Raw genomic sequence first — 21334 nt, forward strand, 5'->3', positions numbered from 1 at the left:
GTGTTCCTCCATGAGGATGGACTGAAGTAAGGAAATATTAGTGTTCCTCCATGAGGACAGACTGAGGTGAGGGAAATATTAGTGTTCCTCCATAAGGACGGACTGAGGTGAGGGAAATATTAGTGTTCCTCCATGAGGACAGACTGAGGTGAGGGAAATATTAGTGTTCCTCCATGAGGATGGACTGAAGTAAGGAAATATTAGTGTTCCTCCATGAGGACAGACTGAGGTGAGGGAAATATTAGTGTTCCTCCATGAGGACAGACTGAGGTGAGGGAAATATCAGTGTTCCTCCATGAGGACAGACTGAGGTAAGGGAATATTAGTGTTCCTCCATGAGGACAGACTGAGGTAAGGGAAATATTAGTGTTCCTCCATGAGGACAGACTGACGTAAGTTCCTCCATGGACAGACTGAGGTGAGGGAAATATTAGTGTTCCTCCATGAGGACAGAGCGAGGTAAGGGAATATTAGTGTTCCTCCATAAGGACAGACTGAGGTGAGGGAAATACAAGTGTTCCTCCATGAGGACAGACTGAGGTAAGGGAATATTAGTGTTCCTCCATGAGGACAGACTGAGGTGAGGGAAATATTAGTGTTCCTCCATGAGGACAGACTGAGGTGAGGGAAATATTAGTGTTCCTCCATGAGGACAGACTGACAGACAACAGAAAATGGGGCAATGAGATGTAAATGAATAGCCTACACCATCTATCAGGGCGGTGGGCTAAAAACCAGCAACTGATAAAGAAGAGTTCAATTAATTAAGCTTAATTTGAGAACTGGTAAAAGAATTTGAGAACTGATAAAAGAATTTGAGAACTGGTAAAAGAATTTGAGAACTGGTAAAAGAATACATATCTAATTAAGATATCATTAACATTGTGGCAATAGGTTAATTGTTGATGTCATGAAATGTATATGAACTGAAACAAGAATGATGTGCTGAAGTAGTGGTAATGGGCCATCTCCTGTGTGGCCTGGTTTTAATCACATACATTGATTTACACACTGTACAGTGACAGATAATTCAGAGTCAATATTTTTGTTGGTTATCCAGAAATTGTGATTTTGGTTAACCAAATAATAGGATATAACTAGATTTCTGTATTAAAGAAAACAGGAATTATTACTTTAAATGGTAATAAAAAACACAGTACATTACCCGATAACACCTCATATTGATTGGATAATCACAAAAGGGAGTGACAGCCCAGAGCCTGCACAATTGCACAGTATAAAGTTGGCATGGGTGCAGCATTATCTCAGCTTCAGTTCACAATCTCCAACAGCTATGAAGTACATGTGTATATATACTAAATCAAATATTGCATTCTGCTCAGGCACTTTATGGTAATGTCTTTGGAAGAAAATATTTTCATGATTTTTTTAAAGAAAACAATTTTAAGAGGCCCAGGGGCCTTAACGGTCACCTTAGTTTCCGATATATATATATACCTGATATTTCTGTAAATTTGACCATGTTTTACCCCACCAATCAGCCCCTGGCAGTCAGTTGTAGCCAATAATCTCATTCCAGCAAACTGCCTTCCAAAACTGCTAATTCCAATAGAAATGAAACAAACGATATTCAAAAATGTGATTTCCTAATATAGAAACTATTGTAAAGTTTTTCTCTTTCCCAGGGGCAAGCATGAGACTCCAATGATGAATGTAATGAAATTCACAACTCTGGTATAGCACCTTAAGACCCTTCCATCTAGTATGAAGAGTATTTAATTCTACCTTATTTGGGTTGCGAGAAGATCTATTTCAAAAGTTCAGTTAATATGACCCTTTTTGGCCCCACCCATCAGCCCTTAAGGGTCAGTCAGGGCCAACATGTGCATACCTGATGTTGACCAAGTTAGAAGGAATTCCAATAGAAATGAAACAAATGATAATAAAAATGTAATTTCCATATATATATTTAGTTAAGTTTAATAAAAATGTAATTTCCATATATATATTTAGTTAAGTTTAACCCCTTCCCCAGGGGCAAACATGAGACCCCAGGGTCATGAAATTCACAATTTTGACCTTTCTATCTGTAAAGAGAATTTGATTCTATCATATCAGGAAGTTGCAGAAGATATTTTAAATCTTAGTCAATTTGACCCATTTTGGCCCCCTGTCCCTAAGGTCCCCTAAGGGGTGGGGACCATATTCGAAATTTTGGTTGACCTTTACCCATAGAAGCTTCCTGCCATATTTCGAATTTGGTTCAGCGCTTTTGCAGAAGAAGTCGAAGATGTAAATTATAATATTTATGATGGACAACGGACAACGCCGGACAAAAGGCAATCGCAATAGGTCAACAAGTGACCTAAAAAATTCCACATTGTTAAAATATGGACAGTGATGTTTTTTTTTTATAGAGCTGGCCATTAGCCCCTAAGTCTTTTTACAATGAATTGCTCAGCTGAATTCTAAAACTAGATTATCTCCCCCTTGTTTAAAACTTAGAATCGGTCATAATTAACCCTAGAAATCATACAGCTAAATTTTATTTATAATATTAATATTCAGGACAGGGGGCCAATCTACTGCTTTTATTAACTTGAAACAGTATGTCAATTATTGTCATACTTCAATGTCAGGTTAATGTAAAATATCTCAAAAAAAATAATCTTACACATTATGTAAGCATATGTAATAGCTTGAGTAAATAGAAATATCATATCCATGCTACACTGGAATGTAACTACACTGTAATAATTAATCCCAGTGGTTCTATTTCGCTCAATCTGATATATAAGGCCTTCCTCATTATTATCCCCTTTACCTTTCATTTGGACACCAAATCAACAAATTCTTGCCCATGACGGAGCTCATGCAACCTTGGAACCTTTCACGCTCTAAATTGAAGTGAATGTAATATCACTATAGGCCAACAAGAAGTTCCAACCAGATCAAGATAATATTATTACACTATCAATGAGGAAAATGCATGGATTTATGTGCATTAAGCTCACGTGCAGAGCTAATGACCGAGATTCTCACTTTGTTCACATCTGGAATTCAGATTTAAGAAATCAACAGGTTTCTGTAATAATGCGTCTAGCCATTGTCATTAACAATCTTTGTTATGCCAGTCATAATGAAATGGGGTTTAAGAAGGTGACAAATATTTCTTCCTCGTTTATTTCCGCAGACAATACATCGAGTATAATAACATCACGGTGAGAGACCCCTGATAGATTTGTCGGCATCAATGTATTTAAGTCAGCACTCTGTCAATTTCCCATTATCTATATCTCGCTGTATAGTCACAATATCAGTGCTCTACTGAAACGGTTTCCTGTCAGGCTATGGTAGGGACAGACCGATATCTAGTGGTGATCTGGGGTCTCCTGCAATAAATCACTGGTTATTATTGGTGAGGGCTAGCTGGTGTTATAGCTTTAGTTATATAATGAAAGGTTTTAAGAAAGAATATTGGAATATTTTGACTTTGAACTAAACAAATTGCCATAATTGCATAGCAATTTATGTTCACCAGGACCATTTCTCAGATAAATTGTCTTAAAATGTTTTTACCCTGTTTTATTATTTTGGAAATACAACTCAAAGTCTCAGGAGATTTTAAGGCATTGGTAGATACAGTCAAGTTCTTGCAACTCAATAACAAATGATTACATACAAGACATTATGGCGTGCTTAAAAGTTCACAAATCTAAAAGGAGGCAAGAAAAGTGAAATACAATCTCTGCAGAATATATATAAAGACAAGGAAATAGAATAAAAGATGATTGGTAACTGGGAGCTTGAAATATGCTCACAAATAAGTTGAAATATTTCGCTAGATTTTGTAACGAAAACATTCTGAAGCATGCATTTTTAACAAATTTTAACAAATTAATGTACAGAGTAGGAGTTTGTAGAATAACTAAGCTGTTTCTTATTTTATTATGTTTAGGTTTTATTTTGTTTATAAACCTCCTATTAACATCCAGGGTCATTTAAGGACTTACCAGGTTTTGGAGGTGGTGGAAAGCCGGAGTAACTGGAGAAAAACCACTGGCCTATGGTCAGTACCAGGCAATTGCCCCACATGGGTTTCAAACTTGTGACCCAGAGGTGGAGGGCTGAGTGATTAAGTGTTGGGACACCTAACCACTTGGGCACTGCAGCCCCCTGCTTCTGTTTCTTAAAAATCTATAGGAATTGTTATGTTTAAAGTATAAGGAGCAGAAATGTAATAAAAAATAACAAGTAAATTAGTAAATTGCAGTTGCTATATAATGAAGATCGATCTAAAACCCTATATACAGAAGGTCAATCTAAAATGCTATATACTGAAGATCGATCTAAAACCCTATATACTGAAGGTCAATCTAAAATGCTATATACTGAAGATCGATCTAAAACCCTATATACTGAAGGTCAATCTAAAATGCTATATACTGAAGATCGATCTAAAACCCTATATACTGAAGGTCAATCTAAAATGCTATATACTGAAGATCGATCTAAAACCCTATATACTGAAGGTCAATCTAAAATGCTATATACTGAAGATCGATCTAAAACCCTATATACTGAAGATCGATCTAAAATGCTATATACTGAAGATCGATCTAAAAGTCAATGCAAAGTTTCAAAATTTCATTAATTGTTTGGCTAATCAGAAACAAAGAAATGCTTTTTAAATGGTAATTGCTTTAACAAATGTGATGACAAAATAGTCTTCAATTCTCCCAAGTGAAACTGAGAATTTTATATACAGACAGACCTTGGGAAAGGACATCTGTATATTCAACTATATCAATATTTGAGATAGGATTTTTTATGTCTACTTTCGTTTCCATTGTTTCACTTCCAGTTGTGTGCGGTGAGGGAACTAAGTATTTTGTAACTTTTGGTTTATCAGTAGATTGGTACTTTTGTGCTGGGATCGCGAGTTGTCAGCAAGAGAAGAACAAAATTAGAAAATTTGCAAAAACGTTTACCCCCAGCATGCACTACACTTTTCTATTCGGAACTCCCCAGAAGACGGAGCGCATTAACACGATCACACTTCCGTGTGGTTGCAATCTCCCCTGGGGGAAGACAAGTCAGAGTATTCGGTCCAATCATTTTGTTTCTCGGTTTGATTTCTAACTTATATTGAATAAATTTTTGAATAAGCGTTAGTTTCAATTTTCTAGCAGTCCAGCACAGACGTACCAGCATATATAGCTGTCACATTCGCTTTTTGCTCCCTCCCGCCCAACCCAATATATATATATATTTCTTTCATAGTTATAGTCATTTAGTTTAGTTCAGACCAAGGTTTAAACAGGAGAATATTACTATACTAGTGGTTTATTACTACCTGTCATTTTTAACTCTAATTGCATAGCTTCGGCTCATTAATAACATTTTATATATAGCTTTATGCAATTATGCATAATAATCAGTGTTGTTAATATGAAGCCTCTTACGTAATGTTACGTAGCATTACATATGCTGAAGTAATAAACCTCGGTTCTTCACCCAAACTTGATTGTTTATGTTGTTTATATTATGAATACCAAGGTCACGTAGAGACAACGCATCATAGATGCGTTGCTCCATGCATTCGAGACGAATAATGTTTTAATCTGCAAGTAAACTCTGAGATGTAATGGAATCTGATATAATTTGAAGTGAATGAAGCTTCCAGCAAGCAACTCCCAGAGGATGGTTTACCAGAAATGCTTGCATCAGTTACTTTCTTATAGATATATGAGAGTACTGATTACGACATTATTATCTGTGTATTAATGCCCTCCAATCCTTTAATCTGACAATTCTTCAATGTGACACAATATGGGATGAACAAATGTACATGATTTTAGCTTTAAGATTGCAACAAATGTACCAAATTTACATATATAATGTTTTCTGCAAATCAATTTCCTTATCATAATCCTACAGGTTTAACTCTGCATACCGGAAACTTTATCTAAACCAGAATGCTGTAAGAATTAAATATTATAGGTTGTGATATCAAATTACTCGAAATCATTGCCTCAAATAGATCTGAAAACATTAATCAGCTCTTATTTTGGAGGTAAATGTGTTCTGCTAATTATCATTGCTCCAATTTAAGTTTCTTTTTTATTTTAACATATAATACTCTTGATGCTGTAACTCATCAATACTGATTTATCTAAACAACTGGAGTTCACATGTTGAGCAATTTGCAAGTAACATTTCTGGTTTAGAAACGGGAAGAAATATGGGGACATTATCATAAATACTCTTGAAAACATATGAAACAGATATATTTGTAAAATCATTCTGTCTGTAGACTCATCAATATTTTATTGTCTTTGTTCATGTTACAGATGTATATATATATACTGTCTTATAAAATATATTGTGACCAATAATTTCAAGGACATGTGGCCAGCATGTAGTCACTGGTATATTTTTCACAGTACCAATAATGTTTCTTCTTTTGGGTCCATTTTTATATTTTGTCTTAAAAAACAAAGCGTTTTTACCTCTCATTCTTTATAATATTGCAAACACTTTATCATACAACATTTATTGATTTGGTGATGTTGAATAATGTGATGTTAAAATGTAAATTTTGTACCAATGTTTGATATCTGGAGACATTAATCCTCATTTTCCCCAGATATTTCCTCAAAAGATTGCTATTAAGGTATGTTGTCATGATCGAGTAACAAAAAAGTTGTCAAATGCCAGTTTATATGTACATGTGTACTAACATGCCTTAAATCAAGATTTTTGGCTCTGTGCTCTTGGAATGATTCCTCTAATAACATCTGTAAAAACAATGGCCATGACTTATATTTAAGGTCATAGGGGTCAAATTTGTTTAAACAACTTCTCAAAAAACAAACAGCTGGAATCATGTTATTTGGCTAGTATAAGGTTCCTGGGATGCATTTCAACAAAGTTTACGAAAAGAAATGATCTTGAATGATATTCAAGGTCAACTGACCAAGGGATTCAATACTTCAAAATGACTTCTAATTAACTTAAAATGTTTTAAACCAATATATTTGGTTGGTAGGCTCCTAAGATGAGGAATGGCAATTAATGTTTGTAAAAAAGAATATGTCCTTGAAATTTAATTCAAGGATATGTCCTTGAAATTTAATTCAAGGTTATCAGTGTCAAATTGGTTAAAGACAGAATATCATCGAAGAAGTGAATACCAGGTAAGGGATGCAGGCCGAATGGGCCTCTTGTTTATAGTTTACACCCTAGTAACTTATGCAGTGCTCAAGGAAATAATATAAAAACCAATATAAAAATCTACATGTTGATAGTTAAATTTAGCGATGTACTTTTGATGCATTGTTTGGAACGCAATAAAATGTTTGTCAACTAGGGCAAATACATTCACCATCAACAGGTGACAAATCTTTTTTAGTCATCAACACAATGCTCATTATTTACAAGTGAAGTTTATTGCTATGTTGAAATATAATTGTAGGGCAGTATTGTAATGAGAGCTGTGCGAGTTAAATACATTGATCTCCTCTTTCTGTTTGGATAAACATTCATTGCTGAGGCTCCATGACATAATAAAGCAGTTGTGGATAATTTGTATACATTTCCTCAGGTGTTCACACGTTGTGAGCATTCAGAATAATTGTATAAGTATCAAATTTCCATTCTTTTACAGTTGACATTATATTCTAACTGAATTCAGACAAATACACATTTCCTAAAAGATCCTGTTGTGGTTTTGGTGACAGTCACGTAATGACACTTTTTAACAAGTGCAATCAATGATTGTGTAAGCTCACCGGCGGCAGCAATCACACTATGCATTCATTTTTTATGTATGTATAAGCATGTCATTTTAAAATTGTATGTCACATAATATCACTCCTAGACCTCTAATGGATGTATAAACCAAATAAGAATGGTGTGGACTTACAAGCTATTCAAAACTAACCCCCAAAATCTTTAAAGTGAGTTTTTGTGTCAAAAAAAGTAAGTCCACTAAATAGTAAAATGCCAAAATGCCAATTTTTTTCTGCATGATTTGCCACAGCATCACTCCTGAATCTCTTATGAATGTATAAACCAAATTAGAAGGGTGATAGATGTATACTTTTGGACTTACCCCCAAAACTTTAAAGTGAGTTTTGGTGCCAAAAAAGTTAAGTCCACCAAATGGTAAAATGCGAAAAAATTACATTTTTTTTCTGCATAATTTTGCCATAACATCACTCCTAGACCTCTAATGAATGTATAAACCAACTTAGAAGGGCATGAGGTGTATACTTTTGGACTTACAAGCTTTCCAAAAACTTACTCCAAAAACTTTAAAGTTTTGGGGTGGGACGCGGACGTGGACGCGGACGCCGGGGTGACAGCATTAGCTCTTGGTTACTCGTAACCGGTGAGCTAATAAACACATAATTTGATAAGTTACACTGAGACTTTTAAAGCTTGATTCATGCTCAGAATTGATTTCCTTTACAGACATGATGATGAGAAGATTACTGAAGATTTCGTATTGTTTTGATTCTTGACTCTTAAATTACTATATATAGTTCCTGTGATAACTTGAAACTACATGAGTATTTTGCTCTCTATGTAAAACTTTGCCACTAGGTAATCGTATACTCTTCATTTTGTATCTATCAAGTTTTGAATCAGGCTTAAATATAGTATTCATCTTGTTTATTTGGATACACTATACTTAAACTTGATAGCTTATAATAAAACAAAAATGAAATTGTCCATGAAGGTGTTAATCGCAGTATTAAGTTCTGTGTGGTCCTTTTGATCACATGTTGATTGCAAACTGAGAATACATCTACAAAAAATTTATTGGTTTTGTGTACATTGCCAGATTTTTATTTGTAAACATAATTCTGCCATTTAAATCTGCACCTGCACTCAATGTTACCTTGACGATAATGAAATATAAAGTAAAAACATTCTAAATTTATACAGGATCTGTGTAAATACAAAATACTGAAAAGTGTCAGTGATCTAACAGTGATCCTCCCACCATACACCACACAGATTATTTGTCATCCTCCCACCATACACCACACAGATTATTTGTCATCCTCCCACCATACACCATACAGATTATTTGTCATCCTCCCACCATACACCACACAGGTTATTTGTCATTCTCCCACCATACACCACACAGGTTATTTGTCATCCTCCCACCATACACCACACAGGTTATTTGTCATCCTCCCACCATACACCACACAGATTATTTGTCATCCTCCCACCATACACCACACAGGTTATTTGTCATTCTCCCACCATACACCACACAGATTATTTGTCATCCTCCCACCATACACCATACAGATTATTTGTCATCCTCCCACCATACACCATACAGATTATTTGTCATCCTCCCACCATACACCATACAGATTATTTGTCATCCTCCCACCATACACCATACAGATTATTTGTCATCCTCCCACCATACACCACACAGATTATTTGTCATCCTCCCACCATACACCACACAGGTTATTTGTCATTCTCCCATGACCCATCCTCCCACCATACACCACACAGATTATTTGTCATCCTCCCACCATACACCACACAGATTATTTGTCATCCTCCCTGACACACCACATGGGTTATTTATTATACCTCATGTTTATAACTGCATGTGATTAGCCGAAATGCATCACGTGGAAGGGGGATAAAACATCATATCTCCCTGAGGCGCGTGAGCCAGGGAGATAAATATCATATCTCCCTGGACCGCGTGCCCCCATGGTGACCCCCATATTCTGTTGTGAGGAGTTGTCTCCCTTCCAGTTATTTACAAATGGCAGTCGAAGAAGCAGAATAGAAAAAATTCTGTAAAACAAGATTGCTCACAACACGAAAATATCAACAAATGTACACGCCAACTGTTTCAAAGTGTTTCTAAAAGAAACTGTCAATAACACCTTGACTTGGAATCGTATTGATTGAGCGACCGGGATCACAGTGGTTTGTGATAAAAATGAGATTTCATATCTTCAGTTTATTTTTGAGTATCATCATTACTGATTATTTTTCGGTATAATAAACAATTTATGGCCCTGGATGCAGGGTAATATGAAGGCTTGTTTACCCTCAGCTCTCATATTTCCCTTGGGCAACCTCCCTCACACCACACAGATTATTTGTCATCCTCCCAAAACCCATCCTCCCACTGACACACCACATGGGTTATTTGTCATCTTCCCCCATACCACAGATTATTTGTCATCCTCCCTCACATCACGTGGGTTATTTGTAAACCTCCCTCACACCACATGGGTTATTTGTAAACCTCCCTCACATCACGTGGGTTATTTGTAAACCTCCCTCACACCACATGGGTTATTTTTCATCCATCCACCCAACATGACATGGGGTATTTTTCATCTTTCAACCCTCATATCACATGGGTTATTTGTCAACCTCCCTCACACCACATGGGTTATTTGTCAACCTCCCTCACACCACATGGGCTATTTTTCATCCATCCACCCAACATGACATGGGGTATTTTTCATCTTTCAACCCTCATATCACATGGGCTATTTGTCATCCTCTACTTAGTGACACACCAGATGGGTTATTTGTCATCCTTTAACCCTCGATTAAACCTATGACAAAATTTCCAAATTAATAGCGATCCATCTTGGCCAATACAACATGAAAGTTGTGATTCACATAATACAAATTTTAAGGAAGTTTATCTACCTTGGGATATATAGGACCCTCTCAGCCAAGACAAATCCAACCCGGAATAGGATGTTAGAGGCAGGTAGGAACGGCAGCACCAGAAGGAGAAGGCTGGTCAGGAGGACATCACTGGAGGACTGAGACTGTAAAGGAAATATATAGGAGGAATACAGATCATGATATTATGCTTATTACTGCAAAGCTTTCAGGGATAGAATTAAATAGTGTAAAATTGATTCAGTGGTCAGTATAGGAAAGCAATTTGGTTGAATCATGAGATGTCAATTACAGATAATATCATAGCTAACAGTCCACGAAACATGTAGAGGCCCATTGGCCTTAATGGTCACCTGAGTTTTGAAATATTTTAGCAAATTTGGCCCCTGTGAATGAAGGTCATAGTCATCCATTTGAACAAACTTGGTAGCCCTTCATCTCAGCATATGCTAGACCTAATCTTGGGTCTCTGGGCCTTTTGGTTATCAAGAAGTTTTAAAGATTTTAGCATATTTGACCCCTGTGACCTTGAATGAAGGTCATGGTCATCCATTTGAACAAACGTAGTAGCCCTTCATCCCAGCATACTACAGACCTAATATTGGCTCCCTGGGCCTTTTGGTTATCAAGATGAAGTCCTTTAAAGATTTAGCATATTTGAATATTAGGTTTCTTCTTGGTAACTAAAATGCCCCTAAATTAATTCCACTGACTGGACCAGAAAAGGTATGAGGTCACCTGTCTGGTGTCATGCATCACGTTTTCTCCCACAGTAAGACTCCTCACACCCCTTCCATCCAGGCCAATAAGTGTTATTAATATAAGATGATATAACTTGTTTTGCAATTGATGTAAAATAAATAGATTTTAAATTTCAGACGCCCTAAATTACTGGTCTTCAATCTAATGTACAATACAGTGTAAGCTAGGTCCTTTCAATAATGATACATTATACAATTCATAAGGTATACTTAAGTCCATGTACCTTGAAAGAAATTAAAATTGTACTTACATCAAAATGTTTCCACCAATGCCATATCAGTAAAGCCAACATAAAGAAAAATGAAATGGTTGCCAGGTTACGGGGGTCAAAGATGCTTTCAACCAATGGGATACTGCCAACTTGCCAATCATAGCAAAGTGTAGAGGGAAACAGAAGGAGCAGTCCATTGTACATCCACAGATAGGAGTATGTCAGACACCTGGGAAACAAAATGTTATACAGGTTAGCAAGTGGGAAACAAAATGTTATACAGGTTAGCTAGTGGGAAACAAAATGTTATACAGGTTAGCTAGTGGGAAACAAAATGTTATACAGGTTAGCTAGTGGGAAACAAAATGTTATACAGGTTAGCTAGTGGGAAACAAAATGTTATATAGGTTAGCTAGTGGGAAACAAAATGTTATACAGGTTAGCTAGTGGGAAACAAAATGTTATACAGGTTAGCTAGTGGGAAATAAAATGTTATACAGGTTAGCTAGTGGGAAACAAAATGTTATACAGGTTAGCAAGTGGGAAACAAAATGTTATACAGGTTAGCTAGTTAATAAATTAGGGAAAAATAAGTTCATACAATGTAGAAACCATGCAGGCTCCAGGGAACTACGTGAACAGAATATATTTGTATTTACAATCAATTTATTTTACACAGTTACTGCTATCATTCATTATATAGGTATGTAATTTTGAATATTCATCTACCAAATAAAATCGTATATTTTGTTGCAATGTCTCTCCCTTCAATATGTTACATTTTAAGCTCTTTTCATCTCTATGTGGATCCTTTTATAAGAACGAGGAGGTTTCTGAAAGGGAGCTGTCAATTATTTCTGGCTTAAACAATTACTGTATACCTGGTATTTTTCATCCCAGGTTATTTTCACCCTTGAGCAACACAAAAGATATTCGCCCCTTTTTAATTTCGCCCTAAACTACTTTTGAGAAATTTGTCTTTTCTTCGTTCACAATCTTAAAATTCTGTTCGGAATTCTCGATACATTTGCACTCGGAACGCTCAGGATTTATCGAGTTCCCCCATTTTCTTTTCTTTGCATATCCCACTGAGGTGTGAAATGTAATCAGGTGTGAAATATACAACGCTTGCCTGTGTTCAGATTTACTTTTAGCCTTTATTGATTCAAATAGTATCAGGTATGCATGGTCGATTTTAAGCAAACATGATTAATGGTAAGTTCACTGTGCCGTGACAGTGACTACATGTAATTAGAAGTCTACTGACCAGTGTTTTCTTTTGTTCATTTGTCATTGATGGAAGCCACAAGCGATGGTGAACTCATAAAATCAGTCTTCACAATGGCAAGAATTCTATGCTATTTTGTGTGCATCATTTTAAAAAATGATTCGATTTTAAAAGTTACTTAATAGTTTTCATAGTTTTTTTTAAAAAATCAAATACACTTTTTATACTAAACATAGTACGCTGTCTTAGCCCATATTCTCGATTTAACTCCATGTGATATTGCAAATTTACTAGGCCTAGATTTAGATTTAGATCTAGATTTTATTTCACATTAGATTGGAATAAAACAATAAATTAATTTCTAAATTTAGTGTAAACATGTGTTGCTTGTAATTGTATAGGATAAAACACTTGAAAAGTATGAGGGCATGTTTTGGATCCGACTACAATTAACCTAAGTACGATAACTTGTAAATCCTACAATTGAGCTCGAAATTTTCGCCGTCATCTTAAATTCGCCCTATCATCAAAGGCCGAAAATGGCGAAAATTAAACGGGGGCGAAAATTACCAGGTATACAGTAATTAACAAAATTTAAAACCCGCTTATGTAACTCAATCCCTAATTTTAAAGGTAATGAATCAGGCAGAGTTTAGATAAGCGATCCAATTAAACAAGAATCTAATCATAGAAGAAACTTTTAGAAAACTGTATGAAAAAACACAGAATTTTTTAGAACATTGTTATTTTTCTCTAAGGGAGATTTCTGTCTGGAATCTGATCGTCTTCCTACAATATTTCCTACAAGTCCAGGTCATCCACCAGGCTGGGAATTAATTTATAAAAAAAATTGTCTGGTTGAGTCAATTGCTTTACTTAATGTGTCCCTGTTATAGCTTCTTTTTAAATGTCAGCCACTTCTTACGGCAATGCTCGAGGAGTTGACCCAAAACCAAATTGGCAGTCACTGAATATTTTGTTTTCATGCAGACAACAATGCACTGTACACTGCACGTTTTTATCCTTTTAGGGGAAATCAGTTGTCATGTATTAGGTTTAATTTGTATAACTGTTCAATTACAATATCTTTTTTCTGGTTGAACATCAAAATTTTACTCTTTATTATTTAGAATCATTCAGATCTTGCTGTGTAGGAAACGAGATTTCAATCATGGATGCCTCTAACTGGGCATAAGACTATGTATTCCCACAGGAAACGATTTTAAAGTTCAAGGGGTATAGAATTGATTGGAAATGATAGCTTATACACTTAAAGACAGTTTCGCTTTTAGGGGGAATCATGATCAGTTGTCCTGTATAGGGGGAATCATGATCAGTTGTCCTGTATAGGGGGAATCATGATCAGTTGTCCTGTATAGGGGGAATCATGATCAGTTGTCCTGTATTGGGTTTACTTTGTATAACTGTTAAATTACAATATCTTATTCTGGTTGAACATTAAAAATTTTACTCTATTTTCTTCACAGGAGCCATATATATGATAATCAGTCTTTAAAAAGAATCTGTTTATATTAAAATAAAAAGTATCCTTTGCCTGTTTGGAAAATGGACCCAACAGTCCTCCAACTCATGCAAATCTGAACCAAATTGTATAGGATATATTGTACACTTCCATAATTTTCATATAAACACTATATAGATGTAATAACAGAATGGTGATAAAGAAATATATCTAGCTTATAAAAACTCAAATCAGGTCGCAATGGACTACCAGGTATATGTAAAAGCATCATACATGAAGATCTAGAGTTAATAAATTGCAGTGATGATATCAAAGACAAAATCAGTAATTAAGTGGTTCACCTGATAAAAAGGCATTATGATAATTCATTCTAGAGATAAGAATCATTCTAGAGATAAGAACAGTTCTAGAATCATACTAGAATATTAGCACACTGACAGACCAGCAAAGGCCCAGTCTTGTGGCAATATGTCCCCAATAATCACAGAAGACATCTTCCCATATAGCTGCAGAGGTTGACATTAGACATTTGGACTTAAAAAACAATCGCATGTAATTATAAGCAGTATATACATTTTACATTTACTATATATATATATGATGAGACTCTTTTTGCTGGGCTAACAGAAATGTAAATACTGGACTGTGCAATCTTAATTTGATAGTTTTGATTTGTTTTATTTCAAAGCCTCCCTCATCAGAGATCCACTTTGTCTTTGCCCTTTCCACTAAAATGCCATTGACCATTAATCCAGTGAGGGGCTGTGATACACTGTAGCTCATAAGAGCAAAGATTTGGTTTGTTTGTTTTTGTTTAACGTCCTATTAACAGCCAGGGTCATTTAAGGACGTGCCAGGTTTTGGAGGTGGAGGAAAGCCGGAGTACCCGGAGAAAAACCACCGGCCTACGGTCAGTACCTGGCAACTGCCCCACGTAGGTTTCGAACTCGCAACCCAGTGGTGGAGGGCTAGTGATAAAGTGTCGGTACACCTTAACCACTCGGCCACCGCGGCCCCATCATAAGAGCAAAGAGCCACAAAACCTCAGGCTAAAGATACAAGATGAGTGGTTCGACACTCCCTACCTGTGACGATTTGTGTTTCTCGAGAAGCTAAGAAATGCTCACTTTAAAAAAGCACTTCACCCAAATTCATCTGGATGGCATGCGATGGCCGGACCACCCCTGGTTGTTCAGTGAGGTAGGCACAACCTACTACAACTTGAGACCCTGCTTCAAAATGACCACAGAATTCACGGGGTGATAAACGCAAAAAACAAACAAACCATAATCAAGTGACCTTGACTTTTTATCACTTGATCACTTATCCTTTAATTCAGACCAAATTTGCTTCATAATGTCATAACAAAATTTTCATCAGAGAAAAATTCTAAATCTGACCTTGACATTGAACCTTTGGACCCTGTGAGTCAGTTGACTCCTTGTTAAGATCCAACTTATATCGCTTAATAGTGTCATAGCAAAGTATTCAATAGTAAAAAGTTACAAAATTTTACCCTTGACCTTTGGTGAGTTTACTCCTTGTTTAATTCAACCAACATTTAGGTTTTTTGGCCATTTGTCTCAAATCTTAGTACACAGCTATAGAGGCCATGGGGAACCTATAAATGAATTTAGGGAAGGATACATGAAGGCATTTCTGAGAAATAGAAATAACAAACTAACATTTCAAAATGGACAACTGTTGGCCATTTTTTTCTGATCAGTCTCAATTCAATTCAATATGTATACAAGTAGAGACCAAGGGGAGCCTATTGAAAAACAACCACGAAGCACTTTTTGATTGACTCTAATTTTTTTCTGATCAAAAGTTTTTAACTATGATTCCAGCACAATTTGAGCAGGTCATGATATATTGGCTAATATCTAGTTTACCTGACATTAGGTTGGTGGGGGACACTGCTATGAGTACACATGTATCAAGAAAGAAACTGTGTGATTATATTACCCTTGCTTCACCCAAACATTTATCTCACAACAACAAACACAAACATTATACCACAATGTCACTTACAAGGCTTCTCCAAGTGTATAAACATTTGTATTCAATTTGGATGGGAATTGATGTGTCGTGCCACATATGTTTCTGATTTTCATTCTGCTACATTCAACAATGATGGCCTAATAAAAACCCAGTCCGCAATTTTTTACAGTAAGACTGACGATTTCTAAGGAAAAATCAATGAAGCGAAACAAGTAAGCATCAATATTCATGTCTATGTGTATTAAACACCCTCCGTGGATCTCTTTCAGGTATTCTTCCTATTGAAGGAGAGAAAAAAAAGGAAGAAGGAGTGAAAAATACAAACTAATCCCCTATGAATACCACAGGTAATCTCATTGACTTCTCAACAGGTGAGAATCATTGTGAACAGCCATCTCAGTATCTGTATCAACTGAAATTTCACCAACCTTTAACTTACATCTCTTCAGTTTTGGTATGCATAAAAGCAAACAAACATATAGGCTAAATGCAACAGGAGAATATCTGAGTTCGACCCTATGGACTAATTCAGAACTCCAAATGATTAATGATTTAAAATCATACTTTTTTAAAAGAGCATGTGGTTTTCTAATAGGACGGAACACATACTTGGAACTAGCTCTAGACACGTCAGCTGACAGGATATGCAGCTCGAAGTTAAACACAACTATCCATTACTTAAACAGTCACTGGTTAAACTGTGTCTACAAAGTAAAGATCTGGTCCCTTTTTGATGTCTATATCATTACCCTTACATTTAATTCACAGCCTGTAATGCGTGTTGGTCAATGGTGACAAGAGATGATAGGGAAATATCACAGGGACTTTCATCTAGGGTCTCTGCATGAGGCTATTCTTCTGCACCTGATTCTACAATTTCAATTATTTCCAAAACCAATTTTTTTCCCATGAAAGCAGACTTTCCATTTTTCATCAAATGAAGGTTCAAGCATTATGATCCTTTCATAAATGGATCCTGCAGTTATTTGAAAGCATGCTACAGGGCTAATATAATGTCTCTCGGCACTTTGGCTATTGACAGAAGTCATTTAAAGACTTAAGCATACTTGACAGACGTGACCTTGAATGTGAGTCAGGGTCATTCATTTGAACAAACTTGGTAGCCCTTCACCCCAGCATGCTACAGACTCAATGTCAACTCTGTGGGACTTGGTTATTGAGAAGAAGTCGTTTAAATATTTCAGCCTTTTTGACCCCTTTGACTTTGAATGAAGATCAAGGTCATTCATTTGAACTAACATGGGAGCCCTTCACGCCAGCATGCTACAGGCCAAATATCAGGTCTCTGGGACGCTTGGTTATTGAGAAGAAGTTGCTTAAATATTTAAACCTATTTGATCCCTGTGACCTTGAATGAAGGTCAAGGTCATTCATTTGAACAAAGTTGGTAGCACTTCACCCCAGCATGCTACAGACCCAACATCAACCGCCTGGGACTCTTGGTTATTGAGAAGAAGTAATTTAAAGATTTCAGCCTATTTGCTCCCTATGACCTTGAATGAGGGTCAAGGTCTTTCATATGAACAAACTCTATATAGCGATTCACCCCAGCGTGCTACAGACCCAATATCAAGTCCCTGGGTCTTTTGGTTATTGAGAAGAAGTCGTTTAAATGATTTTAGCATATTTGCTCCCTATGACCTTGAATGAGGGTCAAGGTCTTTCATATGAACAAACTCTATATAGCCATTCACCCCAGCGTGCAACAGGCCCAATATTAGACAACAAATTTTCCAATTTAGGGTTTGGCGCCAGTTTCCCAAAATTAGGCTGGATACTAATCCCTGGGTATATTGATCTTGTTATCTTAGACATTCTAATGAAAGCCATATAGCTGTCTTTGGTATAGTTTTTGACAATCTTAAAGTTCCCATTCATATCATACAAGAAGTCCAGCATTTAAGCAATACGTTAGAAGTATTTCACCAATAATATCAATATGGATTAATTGTTTAAAAATACAAGTACAAATTACATCAGGCAGAAAAGACTCAACATCTTTGATCAACATGTTTTCGAGTCCCGCTTTTTCATTACTTTTACTTATCTTCCATTTTTCACTTAAGGGTTTTCCAGGCTGAATCTTATATTACTACTTGTACAAGAGGTCTTATATATACCCGATTGCATTGGTGGATACACAGCACCTGTGTAATGTTTCTCACTTAATGTTAAACCTCTAACATTCATGTGTGTGATGTCAGGAGAGCAATTAAGCCCTGATGTTTGTAATAGTGTTGTATATAGAATTTATACCCTGTAAAGAAAACCACTATACATGATAATAACATGTATATCACATAGGAAATAGGAAAATCATGACAATTTCATCATTTTCATCCACACGTTCACGGACACAAACTTTAGGTGAAGTTCATTCATCTGACTGTTTTGCTTCTTTATCATGCAAACATCATCAAAGTCATCATCGTCATCGTTGTCATCATCATCCAACATCATTACTATCATCATCATCCTTATTACTATTCACATTGTTCATCAGCTTGATTAATGAGTATGCTTGTTAATGACTCCTTGTGTGTTAATGACGTGGTGGTGGTGGTGGTGGTGATGATGAGCCAAACAGATAAATATTTGATAATGTTTAAGTATATGATGTAAAAATTCTTCAAAAGTGAAAAAAATATCCAACATGATATTATATTACAGTAAGCTGTCAGATACCATCACGGTTTCCTAAATCAAATATAATGTGAAATGTTGAGAATTTTGAAATTTAAAAATTTCCATCGGAGTGAATAATTAGAATTATCTATGTCTACAGGTAAATACATCTTCTGATATATATAGACTGTGTTCTCACACTATTTATTCAATCTTGTTAGTATCAATGTCATGTCTTTTCATTCCCGATAATTTGTTCAAGCTGAGAGGAAAACTTGTCACTGTTTGCCCTGCTGATCGCACATTGTGATATAGAAAATAATCCTCATCCAGGTCAATAACAGCATACAACATAATTTGACTGCCATTCAACACCAACTGGCTGTTTTAATGGTTTTTATATATTTTTGATATTTAGAAAGACTCCTCCACAGGTAGCTCCTGAATCCTGATGCCTTATGTGAGACTGTTAAATAGCCCACCAATGTCACTGTAGAGCTCGATAATATATATAAAAGACACTTCATATGTGACCCTGAGATAGCCGCCTCGGTGAGAAAGGTGATCACGAAGGATGAAACAGTACAATATGTGCAAAATTGCAAATGTGTGCACATCAATTTAGAAAAAGAAAGTTGTCATTTGCCTATGTTTCAAACTTAGCATTTTCATGTTTTGTACAAAAGAACTCACTAGAAATATGTTTCTACAGTATGACCTTGATTTTACTGTTATAAACATATCTTTAAGTTACTACACCATGCACGTCACGAACATACAATTTAATCACTAGATCCCAAATGTGTTGGATTTTTATATGATTATACTGCGTGTTTCAATCTAGACATAATTCAATTTGACATTTCAGCTGCAAGTAATATATACTTCTGGAAATATCTTAACCATGTTGTCAAATACAGTGGCCAAATTGTGTCTATACAATTTGTAGATCTACATCCCTGCTGTGAGGAGATCATTTGCTATTTGGGTTGAAGGTTCTTCTCCTCCATTCAAATCACTATAATGTCTTTTGGCTATATACACTTGTACAGTATGTAACTATATTTCATTTCTGTATTTCTGACAAATTTGTCAATGAATATTAAGATTGAGTTTATCCAGTCTCACCACTAAATTTAATATACCTATAAAACTGGCCCTCAAATAAAATTTGATTTATTCATCAATGCTGTGGGACACAATCTTCCCAATAAGCCTTAGCTTTCCGCCATTATCAGGATGTCCTTCGGGGATTAACTTACGGTAATAGTAAACTTAGCTCTATTGATATATTCTTGTCAGCTGGATAAACTTGTATATTTCGGTCTGTGTTCCTGCTGGGTTGTGTAAGTTTCCCCTGATAGCATCTGTATCTCATCCTTTTGTACGGACAGTGAGTTTCACCCTATGATGCATACACGGCCTTGAATCTTCTGTATTCACCAAGGTATCTGCATATATACTCAGATAAAGTACTGTATGTTTTAAATCACTACTGAAGAGATCTAATCAAGGAAGGGTAATCTCCAGGCGGCGGTTACAACAAACAGTCTCCTAGAAAAAAGTAGCTTTATATTTCAGATTCTACTAATCAATACCATCAGAGGAAACCACGTCTCTGCAAATGTTTAATTTTGTTGAAGTTTAAAAACGACGGAAGTTTTATCCAGCACATCATATTGTGTATCAGTTGTTAAATTTTACTGGGCCAATATTTCATTCTTGTCAGTTTGAACTAGTTTGTGGCTATTAAATTTTCTGCAACACACCACCTCCAAATTCTATAAGCAGTTAAATGGGTTGAGGCATTTGTGTGTTTTAAAGGCATAATATGATTTTACAGAGATGATAATTAACAGTATAAATGTTTGAATAATTGAATAGCACAAATAATTTTTTTTTTAAATATTTTTGCGATACTTAATGAAATTTAATTTATGAACTTTACGCTTTAACACTTAAAGGTAGCATTTCAAAATGGCCTAAGAATATACAAAAGCTTGTATGTGCTATTGCATGGTAGCCTCTGTATAGTCCTACGTTTACAAAGATATGCAAGAATATAACACCTTTTTGTGCCCAAAACGTTTGGGGGAAACATGCTGCAATATATACCATTTCATTTTTTTTTTTGGACAATAACATGATAGATATATATATATATATGCAAAGCAAGAAGCTAGATTTGTGAATACATTCAGAAACAGGAGATAGAAATGTGATGGATTTTTAGTAAGAACTCTTGTTACATCAAGCAGAATTTTCTGAAGGTCAAATATCAATCTTCCTATTGCAGTTCATTTGTAACTTAAATGTGCTAAAAACATCTTCAAACAGT

At 35.7% G+C, this 21334-nt stretch overlaps 1 protein-coding gene across 1 annotated transcript in view; it reads right to left on the reverse strand.

Annotated features, from left to right (window-relative positions):
• LOC117327611 (protein O-mannosyl-transferase TMTC1-like) overlaps nucleotides 1-21334 on the reverse strand; it is an 84745-nt gene that overhangs the window by 19550 nt on the left and 43861 nt on the right. The window contains exons 7-8 of the mRNA XM_033884667.1: nucleotides 11675-11864; nucleotides 10684-10808 (exon numbers count right to left, since the gene is read on the reverse strand). Coding sequence (XP_033740558.1) covers nucleotides 10684-10808; nucleotides 11675-11864 — 315 coding nt within the window. The remainder of the gene's footprint in view (nucleotides 1-10683; nucleotides 10809-11674; nucleotides 11865-21334) is intronic.

This window comes from Pecten maximus, chromosome 5 (genome assembly GCF_902652985.1).
Source record: "Pecten maximus chromosome 5, xPecMax1.1, whole genome shotgun sequence".
NCBI lineage: Eukaryota > Metazoa > Mollusca > Bivalvia > Pectinida > Pectinidae > Pecten > Pecten maximus.